Consider the following 18360-nt stretch of genomic DNA (forward strand, 5'->3'; position numbering starts at 1 on the left):
CTGGTCTCCGCTGGGAATGAACATCGGCATAGCGAAGTCTCTCAGGGATGTGAAAAATCCACATACCTGGATGCAGTTAAGCCAGTCTAACCACCCTGTACACAGCGCCAGGTCTTCTGTCCACCTAGCTACCGCTTCTCGGGGAGGTGGATTAACAGCAGCGAGTGGCTACACGGACGTACTACAGCAGCACAGCTACAGGTACCACTGCAGCATTTTAAGTGTAGACACAGCTGGAGTTTTAACTCCGTCCATGCTTACTGGGTTAATTAACATCACGGGGAGTTTGCAGGAAAACGCGATCATCCTTCAGCCATTTACAACACTTCTCTCTGCGCCCTCTATCTCTGAACTCTGAGGCTAAATCACACGGCAGGAAGCCGCGTCCCACAAGGATCATTTGTGAGCTGTGACTTCCACAGGAGCAAAAGCAACCCGAGGGGTAAAGGGCCAGTTCACACCCATGCACAGAGTCAGCTTCATCTTTCTTGCAGCATCTAGTAACATTTGAAGACTCTCAAGGATGAAGCCAATCAGTTGATAACGGAGCTGTGCTAAACGGCTGCTGTGACTCCAGTCTGCCATCACAATTACTGAGTGTGGCAATGCCTGGCTTTCACCCGCAAGTGGCCACCGGCCTGATTCTGATCTCACAGCAGGGGCAGCCCGGAAGTTAGCGGGCCTGATTCTGATCTCGCACTGGTGCAAATCAGGAGCATCTCCGCAGAAGTCAAGGGAGTTACACCAGTGTAAACGAGGCTGTCTATACGAATCCGGTTACACACCAAGTGCCCCTGGGATGAGACCGGGAAAACTGTCTTCAATGGAAGCTGTGAGCGCTCAACACCCCCAATGTCAGGCCATAAGTGACTTGCTCCAGGTCATTAAGTGAGTCAGTGGCGGGGTGGGGAATACCGGCCATGATTCCTGACTCAGTCTCCTCCCCAAAGCCCTAGCCCTCCGCACACTTCCAGCCTCTAGCAGAACAGTCAAGCAAACCCACATGGCTAATTCTGATGACGCTACTAGTCTCCTGTGGCCATGTCTGCCTGAAAGGGTGGAGATGCAGCATTAAAGTATTTAATAAGCAGCAGGTTTACAACAAACAAAAGAAAGTATTTTTTCACACAACGCAGTGTCAACCTGTGGAACTCCTTGCCAGAGGATGTTATGAAGGCCAAGACTATAACAGGGTTCAAAAAAGAACTAGATAAATTCATGGAGGATAGGTCCAACAATGGCTGTTAGCCAAGATGGTCAGGGACACAACCTCATGCTCTGGGTGTCCTTAGGTTCCGAGTGCCAGACGCTAGGAGTGGACAGCAGGGGACGGATCACTCAATAATTGCTCTGGTCTGTTCATTCCCTCTGAAGCACCTGGCATTGGCCACTGTCAGAAGACAGGACACTGGGCTGACCCAGCGTGGACACTCTTATTAAAGCTCTGCTCTCTCAAAGCTCTCTTGCCCCAGGATAATGATTTCAGGGACATACAGCAGGTACGTTCTGAAAAGACAGCAAAGCGCGAGAAGGAAGAGAGAAACCCTTGCTCGTGACACACTGGATTCACATGCCTCTCTAATTGCACCGTAAAGAGGCTTTGAAAGGGAATTTGGAGGGTGAATGCAGATGGAGAGCATGGCAGTTTGCAGTCCTCTGTAGTCACAGAAATGGCCGTGCAAGCTTCCTCGCCACGGCCCTACCAATGCACCAAGCACTGACTGAGGGGGCTGGCGTGAGTCTCCACGGCCCACTCGCTCCTTGGCGTCTCTGTTACTAAGGGAACCAGCTGTGGTGGGGGCTCTGTGATTTGGGCACCCATCCAATAAAAGCTGAACTGAGCTCCACTGCTCATTTTATAAAGGTCACAGATGGACACTACCTACCACCACCGGAGGCTGGGTTTGAACTGAGGACCTAGAGGTGAAAGGCGTCTTCTACTGCACAATGAATCAGAGGAGCGGCCCCAAGACTCAAAGGCCTTCCTGAAAACTGGCCCTAGATATGAACTAAAATCTGGCCTGGTGCATGGCTGGGGAGGCAGAGGACACTTCCCTGGGGATCCCTGCTGGAGCGAATCCAAACCCAATTCTTGATCAGCTTCCAGTGTGTCACCCGAGAAAGGTTCCCTTTTCGCAGGAGGAGCAGGGAACAAAGAGAAGTAAGTCTGTCCTCACCCAGCTTTTCCAGCGTCTATCGCGTGGTGCAGAGAAGGCAGCGGGACCTTGCTCATTATAAAGAGCATGACCTCTGACCTCTGATAGGTGGGAAGGGTGCTGGCAAAGGAACCTGAGAAGACAGACAGCACTAAGACCATGCAAGACAGTCAAGGCCAACTCACAGGAGGAACACACACCCAGTTCCCGTTTCCACGGCGGACACCTGCGCACACCGATCTCTGCCCTGGGCGGTCAGCGGGAGTCCCATGCAGACGTCCGTTTATCTACCCCACAAACCACCTGCCCAGAGAGAGCCCCCAGGCTGAATCTCAGGAACAGCGCCAAGGGGGCTTCCTTTTCTGATTCCAGCGAGAGGGAGCAGTGGAGTGGCCCAGCAGAATTCATGGCAGGGGTTCATTTCATGGTAGTAGTGGAGGTTCGGTAACTCATCACCAGCACACAGCTCAGGCAATTAGCATTTGCTCTTGATGCCTGTCAAGTGGGACCCTTTAGCCACTCAGAAAGCCAAAAATCGGGGGAAAAGCCCACCTCAATCAGTGCCCCAGGCAGCAGATGTGGCCTTCAGAGCAGTAGGCTCTGGCACATCCTGCTCTGCTCAGCCACAGGCTTAGTAGCACACAGGGTCACCAGGTCAGGGGTAAGTACGTCCCAGCGTAGGGAGGGTCAGGGGCCTGCCCATCCGCTGCGTCTCCCTGGGTTTGCTCAGAGTCGTGAGTGGCGAACCCGCCCAGCAGGGTGGCAGAGGTTGGCTGCAGCCAGCCTGCAAGGGCTAAGCACAGGCAGGCTGGCTGCAGTGCCATTCACGGCATAGAGAACAACTCCTGAGGAGCTTAGGCAGTGGCCTGTAGCAGCTTCCTCACTCGGATTTCTCCGTCTCCCCCCATGTACCTGCCCGACACATGCATCCCTCCTCGAGGAAGGGATAAGGTGAACAGGGCCCAGACCCACCAAGAACAAGGACTCCTCAGGCAGATGGCAGACAGCCGAGCCAGGCAGGCAATGGGCTACCCCTGCTGCTGCGCCTCTGATTCACTGCTCAGACCAGAGGCCTCTGTGACGGGCAGGCCCGGCTCAGAAGCATCCTGCCCCTCCACCTGGAGACAAAATGATCCTATTCCAGCCATGTAAAGTAGCTGCACAACCTAGAACTGCAGGGAGGCTGGTTGCTCATAGTTAGCTCATGCTCACTATCTCTTCTTCCTCTCCACTGCCCCTCCCCGCCTCACTGCAAGGCTGGGCCTGAATTCTGAACTCCTTTACACGGCTCCCAAACTACACAAGGGCAAAGGGAAATCTCAGCCTATAGCCCAAATCTCTTTGCAATTCCCTCAGAGATGAGGCTTTGGGAATTCTTGGGTGGATACTGCCCTCCGCTGGTATTCCACTGTCATTGCAAGACAAGTGCCACTGCTATTCCTCAATTCATCTATACTGCCAAGCTAAGGACAACACCTTTTCAATCGTTTGTTTCTTCTGCACCTCAGTCCCGATTTGCAGCCCACCCCTCCAGTCAGGCTGCAAGTCTGACATGGACAAACTGGAACCCGGATGACAGATCCATCCAAGTTACTGCCACTTATGAGCTAAGCTGGATCAATACTTCTGCCAAAGTATCGATTTCCTACAGGAAGCCAATTCACCCCTCTGGCAATTTACAAATGAGATAGAAGGGAAATAAAGGGCAGGGTAAAGAAGTGGCTGACAGTTCCAAGAAACTCCCGGGTTTGTGTTTTCCGTCTAGCTGATTGGGAAAAAAGACGGTTACTCACCTTTGTAACTGTTGTTCTTCGAGATGTGTTGCTCATATCCATTCCAGTAGGTGTGCGCGCGCCGCGTGCACGTTCGTCGGAGACTTTTACCCTAGCAACACTCGGTGGGCCGGCAGGGCGCCCCCTGGAGTGGCGCCGCCATGGCGCCTGATATATACCCCTGCCGGCACGACCGCTCCTCAGTTCCTTCTTGCCGGCTACTCCGACAGTGGGGAAGGAGGGCGGGTGTGGAATGAATATGAGCAACACATCTCGAAGAACAACAGTTACAAAGGTGAGTAACCGTCTTTTCTTCTTCGAGTGCTTGCTCATATTCATTCCAAGTAGGTGAATCCCAAGCCTTACCTAGGCGGTGGGGTCGGAGTTGGAGACTGTTGAATACAGAACAGCCAAGCCAAGAGCCGCATCGTCCCGGGACTGCTGCACCAAGGCGTAATGGGCAGAAAAAGTGTGCACTGACGACCACGTGGCTGCACGACATATGTCTTGTATAGGCACACGGGCGAGGAAGGCAATCGAGGACGCTTGCGCTCTCGTGGAATGAGCGGTAACTCGCCCTGGAGAAGTGTGAGCCAAGGCATAGCATGTTTTGATGCAGGCCGTCACCCAGGATGATATTGTTTGCGATGAGACAGGGTGACCCTTCATCCTGTCTGCGACGGCAACGAATAGTTGGGAGGTCTTTCGGAAGGGTCGGGTGCGGTCAATGTAAAACGCCAGCGCCCGACGAACATCGAGTGAATGCAAGCTCTGCTCTCTGCGAGACGCATGAGGTTTTGGGTAAAACACTGGAAGGAAAATGTCCTGGTTTAGGTGGAATGGGGAGACCACCTTGGGCAGAAAGGCCGGATGCGGACGGAGTTGCACCTTGTCTTTATGGAATATCGTGTATGGTGCGTCCGCCACCAGAGCGCGAAGCTCTGAGACTCTCCTGGCCGATGTAATGGCCACAAGGAACGCCACCTTCCACGATAGGTACAGGAGAGAGCAGGTTGCCAAGGGTTCGAAAGGAGGGGCCATTAGTTTCGAGAGAACCAGATTGAGGTCCCAGGAGGGGGCGGGATAGCGGACCTGGGGATACAGGCGCTCCAGGCCCTTGAGGAACCTCGAGACCATAGGGTGAGAGAAGGCGGAGGAAGAGCCTTCTCCTGGATGGAAGGAGGAAATGGCCGCTAGGTGGACGCGGAGGGATGAGAGCGCGAGGCCTTGTTGTTTAAGGTGCCATAGATATTCCAGTAGCACTTGGATGGGAACCTGAGCTGGTGACAGTCCTCGTGATTGACACCAGCAGGAAAACCTCTTCCATTTTGCCAGGTAGGTAGCCCTGGTTGCAGGTTTCCTACTTCCCAAGAGCACTTGCTGCACTGGGGTGGAACAGCACAGCTCTGCAGAGCTCAGCCAGCCAGGAGCCACGCAGTCAGGTGGAGGGACCGGAGGTCGGGGTGGAGAAGCCTGCCGTGGTCTTGTGATATCAAGTCCGGATGGACCGGCAGGGGAACCGGACTGGCTATGGACAGGTCCAACAGCGTGGGGTACCAGTGTTGGCGAGGCCACGCTGGGGCGATGAGAATTAGTCGGGCCTTGTCCCTGCGTAGCTTTACGAGGACTTTGTGCACCAAGGGGAACGGCGGGAAGGCATAGAGGAGGTGGGTCGACCAAGGTAGGAGGAACGCGTCCGACAGAGAGCCGCGGTCGAGACCGCGGAAGGAGCAGAACAGGGGGCACTTCCGGTTGGTGCGGGACGCGAAGAGGTCGATTCGGGGAAATCCCCACCGCCGGAAAAGAGAATGGACTATGTCCGGACGAAGAGACCACTCGTGGGCTAGAAAGGACCTGCTGAGCCGGTCTGCCAACACGTTCTGGACTCCTGGAAGAAAAGAGGCTTCCAGATCGATGCCGTGGGTTACACAAACTTCCCACAGCGTTATCGCCTCCTGACAAAGAGGGAGAGAGCGCGTCCCCCCCTGCTTGTTTATATAGTGCATCGCGGTGGTGTTGTCCGTGAGCACTAAGACAGAACGGCCTCGCAGGTGAGGAAGAAAAGCCTGGCAGGCGAGGCGGACGGCCCTCAGCTCCCTGATGTTTATGTGCAGCGACAGCTCCCGAGAGGACCAGAGGCCCTGTGTTCGACGAGACCCCATGTGAGCTCCCCAGCCCAGAGAGGATGCGTCCGTTGTTAAGGAAATGGACGGCTGTCTGGGGTGAAACGGTAACCCCGCACACACCAGGGCGGGATTTCGCCACCATCGGAGGGAGTGTAGGACGCTTTCTGTGAGTGTGACAACGATGTCCATGCTGTCCCTGCGTGGACGGTAAACCGAAGCTAACCATATCTGCAGTGGGCGCAGGCGGAGTTTGGCATACTTGGTTACAAAAGTACACGCCGCCATGTGGCCTAAGAGGCTGAGACAGACCCTGGCCGAGGTCGTGCGGAAGGCTAGCAGGCTGTCTATGATAGTGAGTAGTGCCTGGAAACGGCTGGGTGGAAGTGAGGCTGTCGCGACCATAGAGTCCAAGACGGCCCCGATGAATTCTATCCTCTGGGATGGTACGAGGATGGACTTGTCGAAATTTATCAGGAGCCCTAGAGATTCGAACAGGTCCCTGATGATTGTCATGTGCGCGGCGACCTGAGCCTGGGAGGACGCGCGAACCAGCCAGTCGTCCAGGTAAGGGAAGACACATATCCCCTGGCGACGGAGGCAAGCGGCCACTACTGCCATACATTTCGTGAAGACACGTGGGGCAGAGGACAGGCCAAATGGTAGGACCGTGAATTGAAAGTGCCGGTCCCGCACCAGAAAGCGGAGAAAGCGTCTGTGAGGCGGGTAGATCGAAACATGAAAGTACGCGTCCTTCATGTCGAGAGCAGCGAACCAGTCTCCCGGATCCAAGGAAGGGATGATGGACCCCAAGGATACCATGCGGAATCGTAACTTCCTTACGAAGGCGTTGAGTCCGCGGAGGTCTAGGATGGGACGGAGACCTCCTTTCGACTTGGGGATTAAAAAATAGCGGGAGTAAAACCCTCGGCCTCTGAGGTCGTGAGGCACCTCTTCTATCGCTCCGAGTTCGAGAAGCGTGAGGACCTCCTGCCAGAGGAGGTGCTCGTGAGAGGGGTCCCTGAAGAGGGACGGGGAGGGTGGGTGGGAGGGTGGAGGCGAAATAAACTGGAGATGGTAACCAAACTCCACCGTGCGCAAGACCCATTGGTCTGAAGTTATCCGGGTCCACGCCGGGAGGAAGGGAGAAAGGCGGTTGGAAAAAAGAAGAGGAGTCCGGGAAGGGACTGGTGCTCTGCTCTCTGGCGCACCTTCAAAAGTTTTGCTTCGGTCCCGCCGGTGGTTTGGCGGTACCGTTGTTTTGCCCCCCTTGGGAACCGGACTGGCGTCGTCGGTTCACCCGTCCCCGCCGTCTGTTGAAGTCTTGGCGGGGGCGTGGTGGGGGATAAGGGCGCTGAGGTTGCTGTCGAAAGGACCTCCGCTGGGTCTGCGGTGTGTGCATGCCCAGGGAGCGCATTATTATGCGGTTATCTTTAAGGCTTTGCAGCCTTGGGTCCGTCTTCTCTGAGAAGAGGCCCTGCCCTTCAAAAGGGAGGTCTTGTATGGTATGCTGCAGCTCCGGAGGTAAGCCGGACACTTGCAACCAGGAAATCCGTCTCATGGGAACGCCCGACGCGATGGTTCTAGCTGCTGAGTCTGCGGCGTCGAGCGCAGCCTGTAAGGCTGTCCTTGAGATCTTCTTGCCCTCTTCCACGAGACTTTTGAACTCAGGGCGGGAGTCTACCGGGACCAGTTCAGTAAACTTGTCCATGGTCTGCCAGGTATTAAAATCATATCTGCCTAGCAGCGCTTGTTGGTTTGCGACACGTAACTGGAGACCCCCAGCGGAGTAAATCTTACGGCCCAGCAGGTCCATACGTTTAGCCTCACGCGATTTTGGGGCGGGGGCTGGTTGGCCATGACGCTCCCTCTCATTCACGGATTGGACGACCAGAGAGCATGGAGGAGGATGGGTGTACAGGTAGTCGTACCCCTTGGAGGGTACCATGTACTTTCTCTCCACGCCTCTGGCCGTCGGAGGGATCGATGCTGGGGCCTGCCAAATAGACTCCGCTTTGGCCTGAATAGTTCGTATGAAGGGCAAGGCGACCCTCGTTGGTGCATCGGATGAGAGAATGTCCACTACAGGATCCTCAACTTCCGGCACCTCCTCCGCTTGTAGATTAATGCTCAAAGCCACTCTGCGGAGCAAATCTTGATGAGCGCGAAGGTCAATAGGGGGCGGGCCAGAGGTCGAAGTGCCCGCCACTGCCTCATCTGGGGAGGAGGAGGAGGAAAGACCGGGGACCGGGGGCTCCCCTGCAGGTTGTTGATCCAGAGCATGGCTCGGTTCGAGGGGTGCCTCTGGGTCCTGTGACTCGGCAACATCGGTTGCCGGAGGAGGAACGCTGATGGTGGCCTCTGGCACTCGAGCTGCACCAGCAGATCTCGCCGGCGGGAAAGGATCGCCTTGGGCTTGATGGTACGCCCAAGGCGTCCAGAAGGACCACTGCTGGGGCTGGTCCGGATCTTGGCCCACATCCCCATAGAGCACGCTGTCTGGTCGCGAGGAGCCGGAAGGGTGTCTGGAAGGCCAAGGCGGGGCAGACAACCCGTAGGACTGGTGCCGAGTGACGGTCGGTGCCGGGGAACGGTGCCGAGAGTCGAACCGGTGCCGAGATCGGGACCGGGACCTACGACCAGCGCGGTGCCGGGAGGTCGACCGGGATCGGGTGCGCCGATGGTATGATGGACTTCGTCGGAAGCGGTGCCGAGAGCCAGAGCGACGTGCTGAGCGTCGGTCTGTAGATCGGGACCTGGACCGGTGCCGCGAGTACGACCGGCGCCGAGAGTAGGATCGGTGCCGGGACTGCGAGCGGCGTCGGGATGGCGAACCATGGCGTGAGCGGGATCGGTGCCGAGATCTCGATCGGGACCGGCGCCTATCCGGTGCTCCCAGAGATGGAGGTTGGAGCATCGCTGGCTTTCCCATAGAGGGAAGCGCCCGCACCGGCGGTGCCGGGGGCTGAGGCAGGGAAGGCTCAGTGAGCGCTATCAGGTCCCGCGCCGTCGTGAAGGTTTCTGGCGTAGTCGGGATCGTGAGCTCGACCACGGCACGTGCCGGGGAGCTATCAAGCACCGGACTCGACGGCCCTTGCCGGGCCGGAGTCGACGGTACGGGAAGCACCGGTGCCGGGGCAGATAGTGGTGCGTGCCGGCACGGCTTTCCTGGCTCGGACTGCGGTTCCGGAGGCGCGACCGCAGGAGCCTTCGCCTTCTTCGGCCGAGGTGAAAGCGAGCGCCGCCGGGCTGGCTGCTCAGACGAGGACTTATGGTGCCGCGGTGCTGTGGCGGTACCGCTCGTCCCCGGTGCCGAAGACGGTGGTTTCGGTGCCGGTGCGGTCGGTGCCGGAACTGCCGGAGTCAGGGCGGCCTCCATAAGGAGCTGCTTTAAACGGGAGTCCCGCTCCTTTTTTGTCCGCGGTTTGAAGGACTTGCAGATGCGGCACTTCTCCGTCAGATGGGATTCCCCCAGGCACTTGAGGCAACGATCGTGGGGGTCTCCCGTTGGCATCGGCCGACGACAGGCCGAGCACTGCTTGAAGCCGGGAGAGCCGGGCATGAGCCTGGGTCCCGGAGCGGGCGAGGAGGAGTATACCTCAGCCCACTAACTATATACAACTACGTTTAACAACTATACTTATAACTATTAACTATTAACAACTACCAAACAACACTAACTAACTAAGAACTATGTAGAACGGGTGAAACGCTAGGGATGTGGAGGTCAGCTAAGCCGCACTCCACGTTCCAACGACCGACACGGGCGGTAAGAAGGAACTGAGGAGCGGCCGGGTCGGCAGGGGCATATATACGGTGCCGCAAAGGCGCCACGCCAGGGGGCGCCTGCCGACCCGCCGGGTGTTGCTAGGGGAAAATTCTTCCGACGAACGTGCATGCGGCGCGCGCACACCTACTTGGAATGAATATGAGCAAGCACTCGAAGAAGAACCAAGCTGCTTTAAAAGAACTCGACTGGGATCTGGTTCCAGCCATCGCTGCTTGTACTGATCATTCAGTTATAGGGCTCAGATGTCACTTTCCCCAACACCACTGCTGCACTTCCCCCTTTGTCTGGAGGCCTGACCCCAAGCCCAGTCTGTGGGCTTCGATGCTGACTCACAAGTCAGGCTGGACTTACATTTTCCTGGCGTTCCCTAGTGTTAGAAAGAATCTGACTCAGTATGTGAGAACATCAGCCAGTTAGATCCCGACTGACCTGCCCTGTAACTAGAACCCACCTGTAGGGCCGGCTCCTGCTTAGCTAGCTGATTTTGCTCCTCAGCATGACATGTGATTTGGATCATTTCTTGTTTTATGGGTATCAGATCACCCTTGTCCAACCCGACCGACAGCAACAGCAAATGACTACACCCTTATCCGAACACATCCTTGTTAGCAGAGCAGGCTCCTCCGGCCAATGGAGGACGCGATGCCCTCCCAGCACGTGACCTGCATACCTGTGGTCTTGATAACGGCCTCTTGGAACATCCTCTCTTCATGCTCCTTGATGATCTTGGTACTGACGATGGCACAGTCATAGCTGCCCGTCAGCTCATAGTCGATGCTCAGCCGGAGCTGCCTCAGCAGGGTGTTGAACACTTCCAGCACAGTCGGTCCTGAGAAGAGCAGAGAGGGCAGGCAGAGCCATTAATCAAGACCACCACCTAGCTCTTAGAGTGCTTAAATGTCAGTATCATTAGCCCCAATTTACAGATAGGGAAACTGAGGCAAAAAGAGGGGAAGAGACTTGCCCAAAGTCACCCAACAGGCCAAGGGCCAAGCCAGGAATTGAACCAACATCTCCTGAGACCCAGGCCAGTGGTCTAACCACTACACCACATTGCTCCCATTCAGCCATCCCTGCTACTCCTATTGGGCCATGCAGCCCCACTGTAAGCGAGAGGGGGCTGGCCACACTAGGATGTAACCTGACAAAGAAGAGGACATCCCAGGCTTATGGCCCCTGCTCTTCATACCCCCAGCAGAGACACCAGGCCACTGTGGAGAGCGCCACAACTCAACTCTCCACCCTCCCACCAGTGTGAATGTTAGGATATAGGTATTCAGGCCTGTCTGCAAAGGCCTATACTTTAAGATTTTAGGTGTATTCTTATCACTTAGCTAGTTACAGAGGTATAAAAGAAAGAATCAAAAATCACTGTCTGTGTAGTGGCCTTCTCTTACTGTGACAGTCTGAGGCCTGGTTCTTTAGCAGCCATAAACTGGGAAACGTATGGTCACATCCTCACATTCCAAACTAGTTATATTAAAATAAGACAATCTGGGACTGTTAGGATGGCGATTCGATCTGTCACCTCCAGAAAAAGGGAAGAGCCTAGAAGATGTAAAAGGAAACTTAGTTTGATTGCATCCTGTCTGGCAAGAACTCACTTATCAATAGACACAGCTGGAGAACCCTTACCTCTGTATAGATGTAGTTGTGAAATCCTCACTTCTGTATCATTTTGTATGTTTATTTCCATGGTCTCTGTCTGGTTCTGTGATTGTTTCTGTCTGCTGTATAATTAATTTTGCTTACGGTGTAAACTACTGAAGGTGGTGGGATATATTGTTAGCTAACATGTTAAATATGTTAGGATTGGTTAGGTAAATTTTAGTAGAATGATTGGTTAAGGTATAGCTGAAAATATTACTATATAAATTAGGGGCAAACAGGAAGTAAGTTGGAATTCGAAAATAAGGAAAAGGAACTTGAATTTAAGCTTGCTGGAAGTTCACCCCAATAAACATCAAATTCTTTGCACCTTTGGACTTCGGATAGTGTTGCTCTCCGTTCATGCGACAGGGACCAGGGAAGGGTGAAAGTGAAGGAATAAGCTCTCTAACAGTGAGCCTCACACTTCTACACTAGCAAAGATCCCAAATCCAAGGATCCTTTCCGAGAGCACAGCCTGGGGTTTGCCAGTGCAGACAGGACCAAATGATGCTATCGATTTGTTAGCAATCTGCAGTAAAGCCCTTGTTAAACCCAACTCAACACAGAGTTTGGCCACAACTTTTATTGGACCAACTTTTGCTGGGGAGAGACAAGCTTTTGAGCCACCCCGAGCTCTTCTACAGGTCACTGTCTCTCTAATATCCTGGGACCAACACAACTCCAACTATGCTGCCTATGAAAGAGAACCTGGCTATTCTGCTATGGAGATGCACTCAGGCGCACAGAGTTGTCCAGTCTTCGAGGTGCAGAGCATGCTGGGACTCAGGACACCTACACTCCATTCCCAGCTTGGCCCTCTACCTGCTGTGTCATCTTGGGCAACCCATGTCACTGCTCTGTGCCTCAGTTTCCCCTCCCATCCTCTCTCTCGTCTATTTCAATTACCAGCTCTTTGGGGCTGAGACCATCTCTCATTGCATGCTGGTGAAGCGCCTAGCACAAAGATCCGGATGTGCTCCTGTAATGCCAGTAACAACTACCTGGTTTCTCCAAGGGTCTGTGTGTTTCTGGTGCACCTCTGGCCAGAATACATGTGACCACATACTTTTAAGGAATGTAAATACAAGAAAGAAAGATGCAGAAAAGAAGGGGTGGGGGCAGGAAATGTGTGCAAAAGCAAAGCCCAGTAAAATCCTGATGATGTGAACCTGCTTCTCTAACAACCTGCCTCCTCATCTCCTTGTTCTACTGACCCTGTCTCCTTAGTAGCTTTTTGCAAATGGGGAAACGGGCCAGACTGGTTAAGAAACCTACCTGAGGCCGCACAGTGGGACAGTGCCAGAGCCAGGAACTGAACCTAGGAGTTCAACTCCCAGTCCCCTGCAACAGACACTAGATGACACTCACTTGCCTGCTGGGCTTGAGACACAGAAGCTCAGAGGTGGGAAACCCACAGCCCCATGGAATCAAGGATTTAAAAGAGTCTGATAGACAGAACTAATTCATCTGCGTTTTTGTCCCGCTGTGTGTCAGGAGGCCAGGAGTGCAAAGGGTATGGAGTACAGGACTCCTGGGTCTCTGCCCCCCAGTGCTAAGCAGGAGGAACACCGCCTCCCCCCCCCAGGATTCTGCGATTCTACCGCTCGAAGCAGGAGCACTGAGTACAAAGGAATCCACAGGCGGCTGCACGATCCAAATGCCAGCAGCTCTCCTGTAAAGCCCATAACCCCAGTCTGCATGTGCTCAGCTCACCCCGGATAACCAGCCAGTCCACCAGCGCATAAGGCCAGGTGGGCTCAGGCAACATTAGGGGCACCCCCCTCGGCCCAGCCAGGTCAATGGAGTGCGGCTGCTGCCTGGGGTGGCAGCAGGGGTAGACCTTGGGTGTAAAAGCCTTGCTCGGGAGTCCGCCTCTCCAAACACACCACTGGCCGCTCTCAGATCTTTCCAGCCGGGAGTCAGAACAAACCAAAATCAAACCAAACCATTCTCCCCCTGAAGCTCGGACACTTCCTGCTATCTGACCTGGTGCCCCCGGTGCCAGCTGCTGGCAGTGCAAAGGGAAGCAACGAGCCAGGCTGTCACATGCCCTGATGACAAAGCACTGCCAGCACCAACAATCCATTCGTCCTGAGTCTGTCTACCTGCCTCATTTCCATCCCAGCTGCATAGGGGTTTTATCCCCAGCTGGCATCTCTGCAATGCCCCAGCCCGTCTAATGGGTCTCAAAAGGAAACTGACCAAAATGCTTCCAGATACTAAAGTGCAGAGGCCTGCACTGGGCTAAGCTTTCACTACGGCTCCGGGGCTGCCATTTCCGGCTCCTGAGAACCAAGCTCTCACCGTGCCTCTAGGATCTATTACTGCTGTGGGCCCCAGCCTGCAGGGAATCACTCCAGCCCGGAGAGGCAGAAGTAGGCTCAGGCGCTGGAAGGAAGGGGAAAGCTATGGAAGCACCGTCCAGACACGATGGGAGGCTCACTGGACTGGATCCCTTCCTTACCCACTGATCCTGAGGCCGCGATGACAGCTGCCTCCGACAGGACCTCCACGATCCCAGCCCGCACCGTGGCCGCGCTTTTGCTGTTGGCATCCAGGTGTCCCAGGAGCTGCTGGATCACCAAGTGGGAATGCTGAGGCTGGAAGGAAAGCAGAGAGTGAGCCGTGCCGATAGACGGCTGCTGAGCCAGGCCGACCGTAGCAGTCTGGGGGTAATTCCTGCCTTGGACATCACCGCAAGAAAGGAAGGCCTGGCAGTCAGCACCTGGCGGGTGACACCTGCGTGAGGGCAGAATCCAGCCTTCCAATAGCAGTGCCACCTCTACAAAGGCAACAGCAAGGAAGGCAGCGGAGCACACAGGGAACGGGGTCACTTCTGCACAGAACCTTTCCTGACCGCGCAATGGTTGTCATGAAATACGGACACACACAGCACTGAACTATTGACCTGCGTTTGTGGAATCTTCCAGACCAGGCCAAATTCTGTGCCCGCCTGCTGCCTGTGTAATCCCACTGACGCCAGGGAGAGGGCAGCAGGAAGGGGAGTCGGGGAAGAGTTCTGTGGCCAATCCCGCAGGCGCCGAGATCAACGAACACCAGTGAGTGATAAACATGTCACTCCTAACGGCACCCACTACCTCGAGCTCAACGGATCATTCCATGCACGCATTAGCACGGCCACAGACATGCAGGCAGGTCACCTGGGAGGACAGAATCAGGGACCTTCAGCACCAGAAGCACTAGTCTCTGCCACTTGATCGAAAGGGCACCATCCTTAACGAGGGGCAAGTAAGAGGCTGGGCCAGCCAGAAGCTGATGTGCTCACACAGACTGCACCTGTGTATTTATGGAAAGAGGCGCAGGGAAATATACTGTGTAGAGAACAAGCTTCACTGACCCAGGAATACACGGGATGACTTTTCAAGCTACCAAATAGAAATGGACATGCAGAATGGAAACATACTTATGAAAGTCTAGTGCACGGAACTTCAGTCGGGAGATGTTCATATAGGGGAAATGATTTACAGGGTTTACATATGTATAAAAGCCACTGTCGTGATTAATCCTGTATGCGGGGTGGTTGTAATTGGGTACGTCCCTGGAATGGGTTACCTAGGGAGGTGGTGGAATCTCCTTCCTTAGAGGTTTTTAAGGTCAAGCTTGACAAAAGTCTTGGCTGGGATAATTTAGTTCAGGTTGGTCCTGCTTTGAGCAGGGGGTTGGACTAGATACCTCCTGAGGTCCCTTCCAACCCTGATAGTCTATGATTCTGTATTCAAGAGATGAGGTGGGGGAGGTCATATCTTTTAGTGGACCAACTTCTGTTGGTGAGAGAAAAACTTTGGAGCCTCACGAAGCTCTTGTTCAGCTCTGGGAGAGGTACTGAGAGCGTCACAGCTAACTACAAGGTTCAATAGCTCAGCATTGGTCCTTCACAATATGTGCTTACTACCTGTGCTAAACTATCTGTTTGACCTTGTATTTCGCTGTGACACTCGGAGTATCTCTCTCAGACCCAAAGAAGAGCTCTGTGTGGCTCGAAAGTTTGTCTCTCTCACCAACAGGAGTTGGTCCAAAAAGTGATTAATCCCGGGTGTTCATGAAGGGAGAACGTATTGATTGTGTATCCTAACCCTGTAGTACTTAATAGATTTATCCTGACATCATCACTGTGAGGCAGGGCAGTGCTACGGTCGCCATTGTACAGATGGGAAACTGAAGCACGGGGAGGCTAAGTGACTTGTACATGGTCCCACAGGAAGCCAGCGGCTGAGCTGGGAATTGAAACCTGGTCTCTGCAGCTAGTGCCCTAAGCACCAAGCTGTCCTTCCTCTCCGTTCGCCCGGCTGCGCAGAGTGGGGAAAAGGTTAAATAACCTATGCGCTGGATGAAAAGTAAATGGGCTAGGTGACGACTAAGAAGGGAAGGGAGACGACAATCCAGAGAGAAATATATTTTCATTAGGATTCAAACAAAGATCATGGAAAGATTTCTAATGACCTTAGAAAACAGGGTTCTAGAAATCCTAACAAAACCTAAATCTGGGGCCTAGCTCAATCCAACCTCAATCCCAACTCATGACCTCCTGAGGTCTCTTCCAACCCTGATATTCTGTGATCCTAACAGCGTCACTTTAGAGGGGCTGGCTTCAGAGCAAGAAAAGGGAAAAGATAAAGCCCAGAGTCATAGAAATGTCGGGCTGGAAGGGATCTCAGAAAGTCATCGAGTCCAGCCCCCTGCACTGGGGCAGAACTAAGTAAACCTGGACCACCCCGGACAGGGGTTTGGCCAACCTGTTAAAACCTCCAGTGACGAGGATTCCACAACCGCCCTTGGAAGCCTGGTCCAGAGCTTAACTCCCCTCAGAAGGTTTTCACTGAATATCTAACCTGGCTCTCCCTTGCTGCAGATAACTCTCTGTGGACATGAAGAACAATTGATCCTCCTCCTCCCCCTAACAGCCCTTAACATATTTGAAGACTGTTATAAGGTCCCGACAGGCTTCTTTTCTCAAGAGTAAACGTGCCCAGTTTTTTCAACCGTTCCTCATCGGTCCTTTGATCATTTTTGTTCCCTCCTCTGAACGCTCCTGAATTTGTCCACATCTTTCCTAACCGGTGGCTCCCAGAACTGGACACCGTGCTCCTACTCCAGCAGCACCAAGCAGAGCGGGACAATTACCGCCTGTGTCTCACATACGAGACAGGATGATATTAGTCTTTTTCGCAACTGCAGCACACTGTTGGCTCATATTCAGTTTGTGACCCATTACAATCCCCAGATCCTTCTCAGCTGTACAACCCGCAAAAGCAGTTGGGCTTCTGATAGTTCCTTCCTAAGTGAAGTACGTTGCGCTTGTCTTTACTGAATTTCAGACCAACTCTCCAATTTGTCAAGGTGGTTTTGAATTCGAATCCTGTCCGCCAAAGTGCTGGCAACCCCTCCCAGCGTGGCGTCATGTGAATTCTCCTTTCCGTTCTCCAAAACACTGAGCAGCCCTGGACCCGGGACACACCCCAGAGGGCCATACTGGATACACCTTCCCAGGCTGATAGCAAGCCCGTGACAACTACTGTTTGAGGAGGGTCTTTCAAGCAGTTGTGAATCCACCTTACAGTAACTTCATCAAACCCACACTTCCCTAGTTTACTGGGACTGTCACATGGGACTGTGTCAAAAGCCTCACTGAAATCAAGGTCTCACATCTAAAGCTTCCCCCAGCCCCTAGGCCAGTGACCCTGCCAAAGAAGGAAATTCAGTTGGTTTGCCATGATTTGTTCCTGACAAAGCCACGCTGGCTATTCCTGCTAACCCGGGGGTGGCCAACCTGGGGCTCCGGAGCCACATGCGGCTCTTCAGAAGTTAATATGCGGCTCCTTGTATAGGCACCGACTCCGGGGCTGGAGCTACAGGCACCAATTTTCCAATGTGCCGGGGAGCTGGGGGGACTCACTGCTCAGCCCCTAGGTTTTCCACAGGCAATGCCCCCACTTCACCCCTTCCTGCCCCCTCCCCTCAGCTTGCCGTGCGCTCCCCTCCAGAGCCTCCTGAACGCCACGAAACAGCTGATGGGGAGGTGTGAGGAGGTGCTGATCGGTGGGGCTGCTGGTGGGCAAGAGGTGCTGGAAGCGGGGGGGAGGGAGCTGATCGGGCAGGGGCTGCTGCCATATTACTGTGGCTCTTTGGCAATGTATATTGGTAAATTCTGGCTCCTTCGCAGGCTCAGGTTGGCCACCTCTGGGCTAACCCTATTCTCCTCCAGGGCCAACAAACTGATTATTTCACAATTTGTTCCAGTATCTTTCCATATCCTACACACGAGGGTCAAATTCTCCCCTCACTCACCTCCATGCAACATCTTGCTAAGCCACTGGGGCTCCGTGGGAGTGGCTGAGCACAGCATTTGGCCTGTATGGTTTCTCCTGTCTGCACAGTTTGTGCTTAGCCGCGGGCGGCTCCTTTCTCTTTCTGCAGAGGCAGGCAGCGTGCACTGATGGAACGACAGCAAGCTGGAAATGGGTAGCTTTCAATGGCTCCCATGATGAGGTTTTCCACCCTACTGCCATGCCAGCTAAGTCAGTGGGAGGTTGCTTTGCACTAACAGGGAAAGAACGGCTGTCGAGAGAGAGACAAGCTGTATTCTGGTTCCCCCATGCACACGGTCCTTTAGAGCGGTGTTTTATTGATTTGCAGAAGAGGGTTGTTAGCCCTGGCCAAATTCCAAGGCAGGTAATTGACCTCTGCCTAGGTAACACCTCCCCTGATATAGCTATGGTGGATGGGACCCCTGGCCTAAAGCATCGCTGCTTGTTATATCTGCAAAGCCCAGGCTGTGTAAGACAGGAATTCTCGGGGACACATTCTGCCTGAATTCCTCCTGGGAGCTCCAGCCTCATGATAGGCCCGTC

General features: G+C 54.1%; 1 protein-coding gene across 11 annotated transcripts in view; it reads right to left on the reverse strand.

Moving 5' to 3' along the window:
- EFR3B (EFR3 homolog B) overlaps nucleotides 1–18360 on the reverse strand; it is a 155817-nt gene that overhangs the window by 15966 nt on the left and 121491 nt on the right. For all 11 annotated transcript variants that reach the window (XM_075063572.1, XM_075063570.1, XM_032790544.2 and 8 more), the window contains 3 exons: nucleotides 13956–14091; nucleotides 10512–10670; nucleotides 2178–2289 (listed from right to left, as the gene is read on the reverse strand). In XM_075063572.1, coding sequence (XP_074919673.1) covers nucleotides 2178–2289; nucleotides 10512–10670; nucleotides 13956–14091 — 407 coding nt within the window. The remainder of the gene's footprint in view (nucleotides 1–2177; nucleotides 2290–10511; nucleotides 10671–13955; nucleotides 14092–18360) is intronic.

The sequence above is a fragment of the Chelonoidis abingdonii genome, chromosome 3 (genome assembly GCF_003597395.2).
Source record: "Chelonoidis abingdonii isolate Lonesome George chromosome 3, CheloAbing_2.0, whole genome shotgun sequence".
Lineage (NCBI taxonomy): Eukaryota > Metazoa > Chordata > Testudines > Testudinidae > Chelonoidis > Chelonoidis abingdonii.